Source organism: Stenella coeruleoalba (genome assembly GCF_951394435.1).
Source record: "Stenella coeruleoalba genome assembly, chromosome: 16".
Taxonomy (NCBI): domain Eukaryota; kingdom Metazoa; phylum Chordata; class Mammalia; order Artiodactyla; family Delphinidae; genus Stenella; species Stenella coeruleoalba.
The window spans coordinates 61,910,561-61,924,436 of record NC_137162.1 but is presented as its reverse complement, the minus strand read 5'-3'; the positions used below and the strand labels follow the sequence as shown (position 1 = coordinate 61,924,436).

Below are 13,876 nucleotides of genomic sequence, written 5' to 3'. Positions count from 1 at the left end.
TTTATTATCATTTTTATTTTTGGCTGCATTGGGTCTTCATTGCTGCACGCAGGCTTTCTCTAGTTGCGGCGAGCAGGGGCTACTCTTCGTTGCGGTGCGCGGGCTTCTCATTGCGGTGGCTTCTCTTGTTGTGGAGCACGGGCTCTAGGCACGCGGGCCCACCTGAGGCATGTTAAATGCCCAGTATGGCAGCCTGACACACAGCAGGCCCCAGATAAATGCTAGCTCCTTTCCTTCCCAGCTCACCTTGTTTCTTCCTTCTTCCCATCTTTGCCAGTGCCTGGATCTCAGCCAGCCAAGCCCTCCCTTCCCACACCCTCCCAAGCCTTTCCAAATCCTGCTCTTCTGCAGTAATGATCAATTTTTTAAAGTCATCCCCCCAAACCTGGGAGCCTCCCCCTGAAAAGGAGTGGGTGCAGAGTAGCCTGGCCTGATGGTCCACTGGCTGGATGTGCTGCCGTCTGATGCCAGGGAGGGAAGGGTGAGGTCAGAAGCCCCTCAGGGGTGCAAGGACCCAGGGAAGTCCAGGTGGGCATGAGGCCCTTAAAAAGAGGAAAAACTAACTTGGGGAGACAAGAGGGGGATAGAGAGGAGTGCCCGGTTCAGGGGAGGCGAGTCTGAGTACAGTGCGGAGTTCCCAGCTCTTTGCAATCTCATTCAAAAAGTCTAGAAGATGATGCTGAGGAGGGGTGAGGGGCTGGAAGAAAGTGGCTTCAACTCAAACCTAGGGGCAGACCAGGGGCCAGATGGAAAGAAGCCCACTTTTTGGGGGTCAAGAGGCCTGGAGTGAGGCAACAAGGGCTGTGAACCAAAGCTCAGGTTACAGGAGGAGCAAGCCTGGCTCTGGAGTGCACCCGTGAGTGGCCGGGGCAGCACGAGTGATGCTTCCCAGGGTTACCTACCTGAGTAAGGTGAGAGCCTGTAACCGAGCTCTCCCCAGCCCAGCCTCTGCAGGGATCTCCCACTCTGCAGCATTGGAACAGACATCCCACCAGGCCTGTGCCCCCAGCCTGTGCACAGGGAGGCAAGCTGGGAAACTCAGCAGAAGGGGAGAAGCCAGGGAAGCTCATTCCACACCCAGGGGCAGGGGCTTAGAGCAGAAGCTACTCCCTTAACTCCTGGACCTCTTGTTTGCCGTTGGGAAGTGGGTTTTACTTTCACTTTCTAGAGTGGAAGGTGGTCCTTTCCCTAAAATCTATTCTTCTCTGCTTGTGAGAGTAATATGTTCATCATAGAACATTCAGAAAATGAAGAATGGTATTTTCTAACATCCATTTGTATCTTATTTCTTCCAATTTTTATCTATGTATATACACATGTTTAACATAATTGGCATCTTACTGTCTATACAGTTTGGGATCCTTGTTCTTTTCCAATTCACATTATACATGAGAATTTGCCAGTCCTCATGGAAGCACGTAATGAAATTTTACACACCATGGTTAATAGCTACGTAAACTGCATTATATATTAGCTGTAACAAAGGTTCTTCAAGCAATTTTCTAGTACTGGCTTTTTAGTTGCTTCAGATTGTTTGCTCTTTTACATGAGAACCATATTGGGTTACTTCACCTATCTTTCAAGACCCACATCAATTCCCACCTCGTCCAGAAAGCCTTCCCAGACTCCTTCAACACCCAGCAATATCTCCCACCTCTGAATTACCACCACCTGTAGTCCATCGGACACGGCTCAGCACGGAGCCCGTGCATCAGTCACTGCTGTCCTAGTGGCGGGCCAGTCTCAGGTCCAGAACTCCACTGCACGTATCCCTGGGAGCTCCTCAGCACTGTGCACACAGCAGGCGCTCAATACGTGCTGACTGCTGACCCCTCAGATTGCATGAGCCTGATGAGCTCCACCTGCCAAAGGGTCAGGATTGCAGGCGCCCACAGTGGCCTGCTCTGCATTCTGCTTCTTCGTCAGGCACTGAAGTAAAAAGGCCCCCTCATTCAGCCCTGAGTTTAAAGACCCAGCCACCTCCATGTGAAAGTCTCAAGTCTCGAGCTTCAGCCAAGACCATCAAGGCTCAAGCACTGAACTCCTCCCCCAAGTTGACCGGCGATCAGCAACCATCTGCCCCCCACCCCAGAACAGAGAGGGCCCAGGCGCTGGTGCCAGCCAGCTAGGGTTCCAATCCCAGGCACTGCAGTGGCCAGGCAGGGCTGCCAGAGGCCTGGCTTGAGCTTTTCAGTGGGCATGACCCGGGCAGAGAGAGAAGCTGGCTACAGAGTGCCCTACCCTAGACAAGCTGCACACTTCACTCCAGGCAGGGCATCCACTCTGTTCACAGAAATCCCCACCTGGCCTGCAGAGGCAACTGAATTTGCAATCTCTGGTCCTCAGACATGGAAGTCTAAACTCAACACAGCCTTGCAGGCTCTCCGCCTGCCAGTGGCATCCCTCATCTCCCCCATCCCCAGCGGCAACTCTGCAGCGGCCTTGCCCCCGACTCAGGCGCAGCCCTCCCGGTGCCTGGGACACCCGCCCCCTCACTGCTGCCTCCTGAAACCCTCCCTCAAACAGCACGTCCCCAGGAGGTCAGAATTCCACTCTCCCAGCTCTGCTGCCCCTCCACCCTGCCCCCTTCACACATCTGGATGAGAACGAGCCGCATATGTGTCCCTCCCCCCTGCACCATTTTAAGGTAGGGGTAGGTTATTCACCACTGAGATCCGTCGATTTGCACTGAACTCCCCATCCCAAGGCAAGTGGGGACACCCAGCCAGGTGACTGGCTGACACCTGGAGGAGGTGCGTTGGTGGTGGGGGAGGGGAGGGACTTAGGCCCCACCTCCAGCCCTTGGAGATGAGAAAAATTAAAAATAATAGCTGCCGTTTATTGAGCTACTCATGCCAAGCACCTTAAGACATTACAATTGCTCCCTTGATGAGGCAGGCACAATTACCACCCCATTTTATAGATGAAGAAATCAAGGCTCCAAGAGGTAAAGCAATCTGCGAAGGAAGCAGGCTAGTAGGTGGCATTGTGGGGATTCAAATCCAGGCCGTATCAGTGGTGGAGAGCCTTGAGCACTCGGGTAAGTGCAACCCTATGAGTGACCAGCACAGGATTCCAGAATTCCTTTCCTGAGGGCCCACAGCCCTCAGTGCACCAGCCAAAGGCTCCCCCCGGCACCACCCCCTGCCAGACTTCCCTCCAAAACCAACAGCAATCTTCAAGTCTGTTTGCTGACAGAGGAGATGCTTCTCTCACTATCGCTCAGTTCAGTAAACACCGCTACGTGCTTTACAAAGTGCCAGACGCTGCTCTGGCTCTTGGCAGGTGGGGGACAAAAGACCACAGGATCCCTCCCTTCCAGGGACACTGAATGAGTCCCACAGAGGAGGAAGGGAGCAAGGGGTGGATGGGGCAGGGCCAAGGGCTTCCTGGAAGAGGTGGTGACCAAGTGCATCTTGAAGACTGAGTGTCCCTCCACTTTCTGGGCCACCACCCCCTGCCCCAGGACCCTCAGACACACCTGACCAATGGCTGCTCACAGAAACGCTCCACCTTTCCAGTCTCTGGGCCATTACCAGGCAGTAACCTCCATGCAAAGGCTCTTTCATGAAACAGACAGACAGACACAGACACACACAGGCACACACATCCCTAAGCTGCCGGTGAAATTCCTCTGTGTGCCAAAGACCCAACTCAAATCCCACCCCGTCAATCATCCCCCAGGCAGGCCTGCGTTCACCTCCTCTGTGTTCCTGCAACACACCTGTGGCTCTAAGACGGCACTTACATTCCAGCGGGACACACACACACACACACACACACACACACACACACACACACGATCCCCCGCTAACTCTTACACGTGGTGGATAGTCAACAATTATCTGCTGAATTCAATTAAATGGGATAGTTTGCTTAAGCGCTTACAGCCTTAGGGTAGCTGCATGGGCTAAAACGCAATAACCAATTCAACAATATTTGACACAATTCAATTAAAACAGTGGAATGAAAAGGGGCCGCCTGACTGTGTGACCTGAAAAAAGCCCACTCTGCCTTCGACCCTCCATCTCCTCATCTGAAATCCGAGGCTACTCATGCCTGGTGGGTATCATCCATCACAGGGAAGTTGTGAAGATTCAATAAGGCAACACTTGGGAGGCACCTGCACAGGGCCTGGTACATGGGGCTACCTAGCAGTGCCACCTACTGCCACCTGGTCCAAGGGCACATACACACTTTGAGTCATCAGCAGTCTGAGGGCAGGCAGACACGCTCCCGGCAGAGGGAAGCCCTACTTGGTGCTTTTCAAACCTCTGTGAACTATGACCCATAGTAAGAAATACATCTTACGCTGGGACCCCGTATACACAAACTAAACACAACTGCAATAAAAAGTCCATGGAGGGACTTCCATGGTGGCGTATTGGTTAACAATCCACCTGCCAATGCAGGGGACACGGGTTCGATCCCTGGTCCGGGAAGATCCCACATGCCACAGAGCAACTAAACCCATGCACCACAACTACTGAGCCTGAGCTCTTGAGCCTGCGTGCCACAACTACTGAGCCCGCATGCTGCAAATACTGAAGCCCGCGCTCCTAAAGCCCATGCTCTGCAACAAGAGAAGCCACCGCAATAAGAAGCCTGCGCACCACAACGAAGTGTAGCCCCCGCACGCCGCAACTAAAGAAAGCCTGTGTGCAGCAACGAAGACCCAATGCAGCCAAAAATAAATTTAAAAAAAAACAAAAGTCCATGGAACACAGCTCCTCATGGCGAGGGGTGCATGCTGATACTGTGTCTTTCACCTTCCCTTTCTATCTCATTTCCAAACTGATTCAATAAACCACGTACAGGGTGCCCTACAGCTGGAAAAGCCGTGCCCTCACTCACCCAGGGTGTCGGAGCCGCTCTCCACTGTCTCGTTGACCTTCCTCGCAACTCTGGCCACGGCCTCACCCATCTTCCTCAGCATGCAGACTCAGGTGTCCTGCTGCCAGCCACCAGGCTGGTCTGCTGCTCATAAAGGGACCTGCGCTTGGGGAAGACACAGGGCCATGAAGCGCCTGCCCACCACCAGCCAGGGACCCACCCCTGACCCACCCTCCCCAGGGAATCAGGCTGCAGGAAGCACGCAGGGAGGGGTCCAGGCCACTCACCTCCTCCTGAGGGGCCCAGAGCCCAGGCCACATCCGGCTCAGCCTTCAGAGTGACTGATCTGCCCGTCAACCCAGCCCTACCAGTTTCCTGGGAGGACTGACACATATGACCTTGCCAGGGCTTGAACCAGTGGCCAGGAGGATGTGAGGATTTAGGTGCGTGCTGGCCTGTGACTCACTTAACAGGCAGAGCAGTGGGGAGAAGGTGGGGTACAGCCAAGTGCAAGGAGAGACACCTGTCCCTCCATCCCACAGGCTCGGAGCCCAGTCCACAGGACAACCGCTCCAGCTCCCAGGCCTCCTCAGCCACCTCTGCCAGGTTCCTCCCGCAGGCGGGAAGCGGGGACACAAAGGCAAATGAAACACAGCCCTGCCTGGCCAGAGCTCACTGTCTGGCTGGTGGGTGGTTTCTAAGAACTCCCTTTCCATGCAGCAATATGGAGGGAAAGTTACAGTTTTAGCCACAGATCTGATTGTTAGCCTGCTGCTGAGTTCACTGGCAAGACCCCAAGGAAAAAGGAAGGGGGGCAGGATCACTGGGGAGAAAAGGCTTAAAGAAGGGTGAGGACACAATCAAAACGATCAGGTGTAGAAGACGTAAGGGACTCGGGAAATGTCTCCAACTCCTTTTTATTAGAGAAGGAAACTGAGGCAGAGAGAGGGACTCAATGACCTGGCCAAGGTCAAAGTAAGTAAATGGCACTAACCTGGCCCAACTCTACATCCAGTGCTCACTTCTTTACAAAAGTCACCCACATCACCAGTGGCAGCACCCCATGCAGATAATGAATTTGAGGCCAACATCAGTGCCCTTTTTTGCTCCTGGATCCCAATCCCAGATCCACAGACAGCTCAAGGAGCTCTAATGAACACATCTGAGGGTCAAAGGCAGAAGAATGTGAAGGGCAGAGAGAAGGGGGTGAGGGTACAAACAGATACCAAGAAAAAGTCCACATGTGCTCAACTGGACAGGGAGGCCCAGGCAAGCCCACTCAGCTGCTCAGGGAGAGTTAGTGATGAGTTCAGTATGTGCCTGCGTCTCACCAAGGAAGAAGACAGGCCTAAGGCCCAACTCTGACATTTATTAGTTGAGAAGCCTTGGGAAAGATTCCTAACTACTCTGAGCCCCAGTTTCTTCATCTGAGTAGGAGATCTAGTAATACCTGCCGCAGTGGGTTCATATGAGGATTGAACAAAAAATACATATCTTTCTAGCCCAGGGCTCAGGACACATAAGCTACTTAATAAATGCTAGCTGAAATGATGAAACAGTACACGTGCAGATATGATGCCAGCGCTTAATCCCAGTTACATACCCATATGACTCAAACAAACAAGTCAGTGGAACTCATCTTTAAGGAATGAGTAGAACTTCCTTCTCTCCACCTCCAGGAAGTCTTCCCAGATTGCCCCAGCCCTCAGCGTTCTCTCCTCCTTAAGTTTCAGTAGCACGCAATGCCTTAGCTCAAGCCACTTAGGTTATTTATGAGCTTTAACAAATATACATACTTATCCCCACCAGCTGACCTGCAGACAGCTTAAGGCAGGGAGCAGATATATACTATGCTTTTCCGCTGCACTTTATACCACATACTGAAACAGATGTTTAGTTAGTTTCCCCCAATGGTGATGATGATCAACAGCCATCATTTGGGTTTCAAATCTAAATACAAGTCAACTGACTCTTACAACAAAGATACCATCTAAATGAGAAGGGTCATAAGTCCTAACAATGCCAGGTGGATAACTTGCAGAAGGTGGTCCAGGGCAGAACAGCAGGGAAGAGTGAGGACTATGGAAAACTGGACCCAACACCTTTATCATGCTACCTTGAAGACCAACCCCCTAAGCCTGAGTCACAGCAATGTTGCTGGAACCTTGGTGACTCAGTCTAATGCCTTTATGAATAAGAACACTGAGGACCCAAGAAGGAAGGTAAATCAGCCAAACAGAAACGAAAAACCTAGGTCTCCTAACTCCCAGCCCAGGATTCTTCGTACATACCATGCTCCCTCCTTTTCCTATCTCCAGTATTCATCATCAGTAACCACAAACATGTATTGAGCATCTACTAGGAACAGGGCATAAGACTGAAGAGGGAGGAAGGAAATATAGGAAATAGCTCTGACTTATGAGCTTCTGATGAGGAAGACCTTTCTAAGGAACATCACTGAGGCAATCCTGGCCTCACACAGAGACGAAAGGTAAGGTAAATCTCCAAGCTACCCAGGGTCTGTGCTAACCCTGGTGAGATTGCATATGCTACTTTCAATCAGGCACTATGCCTGCAATTCTACTAGCTGCCACCAGGTGGGAGCAGTGGTGCCTTAAGCTAAAGAGCCTATTGAAGAAAACTAGTCAAATTAAAAACCTTACCCCTGGTGGTAAGCTCAGACACCCTATAGTGTGGGTAAGAGATTGGACATTGAAGCAGGAACAGCCTGTAAAGTCTAGGTGTCAGAGTAAGTCACTAGAAGGACAGGACCCTGACATTCCAGAGGATGCTCTGGGTACAGCACAGATGTGCCCTAGGCCCCCAAGAGGTTCCAGCTACCTAAAATCACCAACCCCACTAACTGGCTAGGAAACCACCCTCCCTTCACCTAAAACTACCCATTCCCCAAGGGAGAATTTCTTATAAATTCCAGCTGACAGTCCCTCTCCCAGGTCAGGTGACCAAGGCCTGTCACTTTTTGGCATGGGCAGGGCTGAAATGGGAGGGGGGCAGGGCCATATGTGGTATAAGGCCCAAGATGGGGTAGGAGGGTCCCAGAACTGAGGGGAGAACAAACTTGAGATGACGAGAGTCTGGAGTGGGTCCCCAAAAGAGGTCCTACAAGGTTGTCCAACTTTCCTGACTGCTCCTTCGAGCCCCAACCCAATACTGGACCTCTCTGACCAAAAAGTAGCAAGAATTTATTGAGCATGTAACAGGAGCCCTCAGAGACAGGGGGCGGGGGAGAAATAAGGCAAGCTGCTCTTCCTTTCTTTGGTTTTAAACTGTTTTTAAGAAAAATAGAGAATTGTCTGAGTCACATATGAGTGATGGAGAGAACTATGGACCCACTCCTCACTGAGTGAGAAGCCTCCTAGGCAGGGCCACCCTAGGACGTGAGGGGCCCCTATCTATGCAAACAATTTGAGTCAATCAAAATCAGCATGTCAGCACCATTCTGGCTGCCCAGTCTCATGCAATTCCATGAAAGAAAGACCTTGCCGGCCAGTAGGAGCAATCAGCACGCAAGGCAGCCCTCCTGGAACCAGACCACAACCACAGGGCCCCAAGACAACCCAACCCTACATGCAGGCTCCCTTTGGGACACTCTCTGACTTTCTGCTACTACTACCCCACAGGCAGGGGTAGTAGTAGCAGAAAATCAGAGAGTGTCCCAAAGGGGGGAAACAGGAACCACCAGCCCATATGGGTCTGTACTGGGTTTGGGGTCCCAGTCATCAGAGGTCAGCCTTAGAAAACTGCTCCAAAGTGCTCCAAATCCTGGAGACCCTTCAACACAAGGTCCAAACTCATACTCACACTGCTGCTTCCTCAGCAACACATCCCTCTCCACATCCCTCCCCAACTCTTCTTTTCAGAGTGTGCATCATAGCCCTAGGAAATGTTTAAATCCAACAGATGTGTGCTGGGCCCTTCTATAAGGCCCTCACTGGAAGAGTAAAGGTACAGAGGCAGGGCTTGGGCCAGAATAAGCTTCCCATCAGGTAAGAGAGACTCAGTGACAAAAGGCAGAATGAGGGCTTCCCTGGTGGCACAGTGGTTGACAGTCCGCCTGCCGATGCAGGGGACACAGGTTCATGCCCCGGTCCGGGAAGATCCCACATGCCGCGGAGCGGCTAGGCCCGTAAGCCATGGCCACTGAGCCCACGCGTCCGGAGCCTGTGCTCCGCTACGGGAGAGGCCACAACAGTGAGAGGCCCGCGTACCGCAAAAAAAAAAAAAAAAGTCAGAATAAGCCAGATGCTGGAGGCCACAAGGCCAGGCCCAAGGACCATGTGTGCCTTCTGCCATGAAGGCACATGGCATGGCTGAGAAGAGGGAACAGAGGCAGGGGCTGAGCAGAAGTACCCAAATGATGAGAGAAAGAGGGAGACAGGAAGCCAGTCTGTCCCCAGGTTACTCGGAGAGGGGCTGGAAGCCACCCTATAAGTCTGTCCTCTGCTTCTCTTCGGGGAACTATGAAAGGTTTTTTGAGGAAAGCAGCCTAATCCAGCCAGAGTTTTGGAAAATTATCACTGTTGTGCGCAGTCCCATTGTCAGATGGAAATACCATCCTCCTCACTGGGTTGTTCTGAGAAGTAAATGACGTATAACTTTCGAGAAATCTTCGCAAGCTGTTGCACACCAAGGCATTACTGATATGTGGTTAAACCGCTACAGACGGTAAGTTAGGATATAATAAATGGAATGTCAGAAAAGAAGTTGTCCTGCTTTGTGAGAGCTGGCAATAGAGTCCTCCTGTATCTATAACCTGGTTTCACCTGGATACAGGTTTGGGGGGGATGATTTTTGCTTAAACACTGAACCTAACCCTCTGCCAGGGCTCCAGCCCTCATCAGTGAGAACTCTACCTTATCTGAAGCCCCGAGATCTGTGCAAAGGAGCTGCTGTGACACCCCGTCCGCACCAGCTGCTCCTATATTTAGTTACTGGTGTGGGCACTTGGGAACTTTAGAGCCTGGCAGCCGCTCCGAAGGGCAACTCGAGCCTCTTGCTCCATGTGTGCGAGCTCCCCCCACTCCCACCCCCACTGGCTGCAGCGGGTCCTCTGGACCGCCCAAGCTAAGGAGCCACTGGGGAAGTGCGAAGCAGTCGGCTGGATCGGACCCAAGTAGCCCCGAAGGCCCACTCGAGCCCAGACAGAGTTGACCCACTTTTCCACCCAAGGGAACGAAGCCCGCTGGGGCGAGAGCGGGACGGACTGGCGCCTTGTTTTTGAGCCATGAGGTTCCCAGAGCCGCGTGCATGCTTCTGTATGGGCATGTAAGCATCCTCGGGCTGCGCCTCCCAGGACTGAGCGCGGTGGCCAGGCCAGGGTCCCCACGCCTCGCGCTAGGGGACCGCCTCACCGTCTTCCCCACCCCCCGGCGCCCGCAGCCAATGGCTCCTCGTCGCCGGCCCTCCGCTCGCCAGGCAGGCGGGGACTGGGGAGAATAAAGCAGGCAATGAGAGGAGAACGCCGGTGAACGCTGAGGGCCGGGGACTCCCGCGCTACCCGGAGGCCGAGAGGAACACTCTGGGACAGGCGTCTGCAGCTCCCCAGAGGGGAAGCAAACCCCGAAAAGTGTGGCTTCAGGGACGAAATTTACAACAGCCTCTCCCAGCAGGGGCGCCTCCCGCGGGGAACGGAGGCCCCCTCAGGACGGCTTCCCCAGGCTCCCTATTCCCTGGTACCTCGGCGCCCGCTCCCCCGAGCCAGCCGGGGTCCAGCCGCAGTCTGCAAGCCAGAGCCGGCGCGGCGCCGGGCCCCTTGGCACTACAGAAGCCGCAGTTGGTGCACCGCTGCTCCTTCCACGGGGTGACTTGGGGGAGGGGAGGGTACACTACAGAAACGGGGACATTTCTCTCCCTCGCTCCCCCAGCCCCTCCAGCGCTTAGCCTCAGACTACGTTTACTTTGCGGGGCACGAAGGTGGGGCCCCGTTCCGGGCCGCTCTCTGCTCCACTTACGGCGACAATGCCTCCTAGCGCCCTGCGCAGCGCAGTCACGCTCCCTCGGCCGCCGGCGGCGCCCCATGCAGCAGCGGCGAGCTGGAACTGGCCGGGAGGGGGCAGAGGGGCTGCGGTCTCTGAGCGCACGGTCGCCCGGCCAATCGCCGCGCCAGGAGCCGCCCCGGGGCGGGAGTAGGCAGCCGCGCGCAACCAATTAGAGCGCGGGTCCTCACGCGGCGCCCCCGGAAAAGCGGCCTGTGCGCTCTCGTCCGCAGGGTGGATCCGCTTTGTGTTCGGCTTCAGGAGAAAAAACGCTTTGGACAGCGAGAGTGTAGACCGGAACGTGCAACAGATCCCAGGATTAATAGGACTGAGTCTCCAGATTTGTTTTTCTCGAGGGAGAAGAGTTGAATTAGCTAGTTCAGGGGTACATTGAGAAAGGTGAAGATGGGACTAGGAAGCTTTTCCCGTGGTGCCTTCAAGGCGCCCATTCAGGTTTTTAGAGGCAATAATTCTGGCTACGCTAAGTTACTTAACCTCTCTAAATCCCAGTGTTCTTCTCTATCAAATAAGAATTAAAATGTATAAAAACCTAGTTCACAGGGTCATTGTGAGGATTAATACCTGAAAAGTTCAGTGCAGTGCCCGGCACGATGGCTCAGGGAAGGGTGGCTGCTTCGCAGGCCTACATTTACAGAGGATTCCCCACAGACTCTTTACTAGGCACTGTGGGGAGGACCAAAGAGATGAGGCCCCTAACTCAACCAGCGATGGTGGTCAATGAGTCAAATGCTCTAATAAACAGAAGCATGTGTTAAACATGTGGGAGTCCTGAAGAAAGAACATTTAATTCTGCCCCTGGGGATTGGGGTAGTTAGATAAGGAACACACATTCACTTGGGTCCTGAGGGATATTATGGGTTAAATTGTGTCTCCCCACCAAAAAAGAGATGTTGAATTCTTAACCCCCAGTACCTCAGAATGTGGCCTTATTTGGAAATATGGTCATTGCAGATATAATTAGTTAAGATGAGGTCATACTGGCATAGGCTGTGATTGGTGTTCTTATAAGAAGAGAAGAGACACATCGACACAAAGGGAGAAGGCCATGTGAAAATGGAGGCGGGGTAGAATGATGTGTCTACAAGCCAAGGAATCCCAAGGATTGTGGGCAAAGATCAGAAATTAAGAAGAGGCAAGGAACGGATTCTCCCTCAGAGCCTCCGAAAAGGAACCAATTCCGCTGACACCTTGATTTCAGACTTCCAGACTCCAGAGCTGTGAGAATAAGTTTTTCTTGTTTTCAGCTACCTAGTTTGTGGCAGTTTGTTACAACAGCCCTGGGAAACTGCTACAATAGGTGAGTCGGAATAAAGGGAAGGGGATGAGAAACACCTCCAAGAAAGTCTTTCAAAACTGAATGCCTGGGCTGCGCCGGCCTGGCCTGGCCTGGCTGAGGGGAGGTGGCGGGAGGGCGCTATGGTGGAGGCTGGGCCACAGGCACCACCACTCCCGGGCACCCCAAGCCGGCACGAGAAGAGTTTGGAACTTCTCACTACCAAGTTCGTGTCGCTTCTGCAGGAGGCAAAGGACAGCGTGCTTGACCTCGAGCTGGCAGCTGACACCCTAGCTGTTCGCCGGAAGTGGCGGATTTATGACATTACTAATGTGCTGGAAGGTATCAGGCTGATGGAGAAAAAATCCAAGCATAGCATCCAGTAGAAGGGCGTGGGGCCTGGCTGCAATACCCGAGAGACTGCGGACAAGTTGATTGAGCTCAAGGCAGAGATGGAGGAGCTGCAGCAGCGAGAGCAAGAACTAGACCAGCACAAGGTGTGGGTGCGGCAGAGCATCCGGAACATCACAGAGGATGTGCAGAACAGCTGCTTGGCCTATGTGACTCATGAGGACATCTGCAGATGCTTTGCTGGAGATGCCATCCAGGCCCCGTCGGGCACCAGCCTGGAGGTGCCCATCCCAGAGGGCCTCAATGGGCAGGAGAAGTACCAGATTCACCTGAAGAATGTAAGTGGCACCATCGAGGTGCTGCTGGTGAACTAGGAGGCATGGAGCTCACCACTTGTGGCGGTGCCTATGCCACCACCCAAAGATCTGCTCCAGAGCCCACCTGCTGCCTCTCCCCCTCCACCTCTGCCCAAGCCTGCTCTGGCCCAGCCCCAGGATGCCTCACGCCCAAGCAGTCCCCAGGTGACCACCCCGAACCCTGTTCCCGGCAGCACCGAAGCCCAGGGGGTGGCCGGTCCAGCAGCTGAGACCACAGTGGGTGGTGGCCCTGGAACCGATAGCAAGGACAGTGGTGAGCGCAGCTCCCTCCCGCTGGGCCTGACAGCACTGTACACCCGGCTGCTGCAGTCCTCTGCCCTGTTGGACAGCAGTAGCAGCAATAGCAGTTCATCCGGACCCAACCCTTCTACCTCCTTTGAGCCCATCAAGGCAGACCCCACAGGTGTTCTGGAGCTCCCCAAAGAGCTGTCAGAAATCTTTGATCCCACTCGAGAGTGCATGAGCTCAGAGCTCCTGGAGGAGCTGATGTCCTCAGAAGTGTTTGCACTCCTCCTTCACCTTTCTCCATCCCATGGAGACCACGACTACATCTACAACCTGGATGAGAGTGAAGGTATCTGTGACCTCTTTGATGTGCCTGTCCCCAACCTCTGACTGACAGGGGCATGCCCTTTGTGGCTGGGACACAGACTGTCTAACCTGGGGGCTGCCTGGGGACCTCCCTCCACCCCACCCCTACACAGCTTGAGAGCCGCAGACTCCTGGCTTCCCCAGCCTTCCCTCACTGCACAGTTCTGTCCACAAGTCCCACTCCTGCACCAACACCTGTTCTGTGCTGGGAGAGCAGAGCAAAGGGGCTTAGCCCGCTCCACTGTGGAACCAAAGTGTTTGCCACTCCTTTTTTGGGGACTTCCCCTATCTGGTAGCCTCCCCCCCGCCCTCCCAGAGTTCAGTTTCAGCTGCCACCCAGTGGCACAGATCCAAGGACCCTCCATCACCCTCCTAGGGCATCTCGTCCAGCCCCATCACCCTGTACCTGCCAGCCCCTCCCCCTCCAGGAGGAA

The 13,876-nt window shown here is 53.8% G+C and overlaps 1 protein-coding gene and 1 pseudogene across 3 annotated transcripts in view; one reads left to right on the top strand and one right to left on the bottom strand.

The window, feature by feature from the left end:
* LRRC20 (leucine rich repeat containing 20) overlaps positions 1-10,893 on the bottom strand; it is a 66,540-nt gene extending 55,647 nt beyond the window's left edge. Inside the window, exons 1-2 of one of the 2 annotated variants that reach the window (XM_079899329.1) lie at positions 10,806-10,893; positions 4,855-4,993 (exon numbers count right to left, since the gene is read on the bottom strand). In XM_079899329.1, coding sequence (XP_079755455.1) covers positions 4,855-4,936 — 82 coding nt within the window. In that variant the 5' untranslated portion in view covers positions 4,937-4,993; positions 10,806-10,893. Of the gene's footprint in view, positions 1-4,854; positions 4,994-10,805 lie in introns of those variants that run through there. The other variant, XM_079899328.1, reaches the window with a different exon arrangement.
* A 1,373-nt stretch (positions 10,894-12,266) lies between these two features.
* Positions 12,267-13,623, top strand: LOC307174872 (transcription factor E2F4-like; annotated as a pseudogene). Its single transcript has one exon. The product of its transcript is annotated as a transcription factor E2F4-like (transcript).
* Positions 13,624-13,876: the final 253 nt, after the last annotated feature.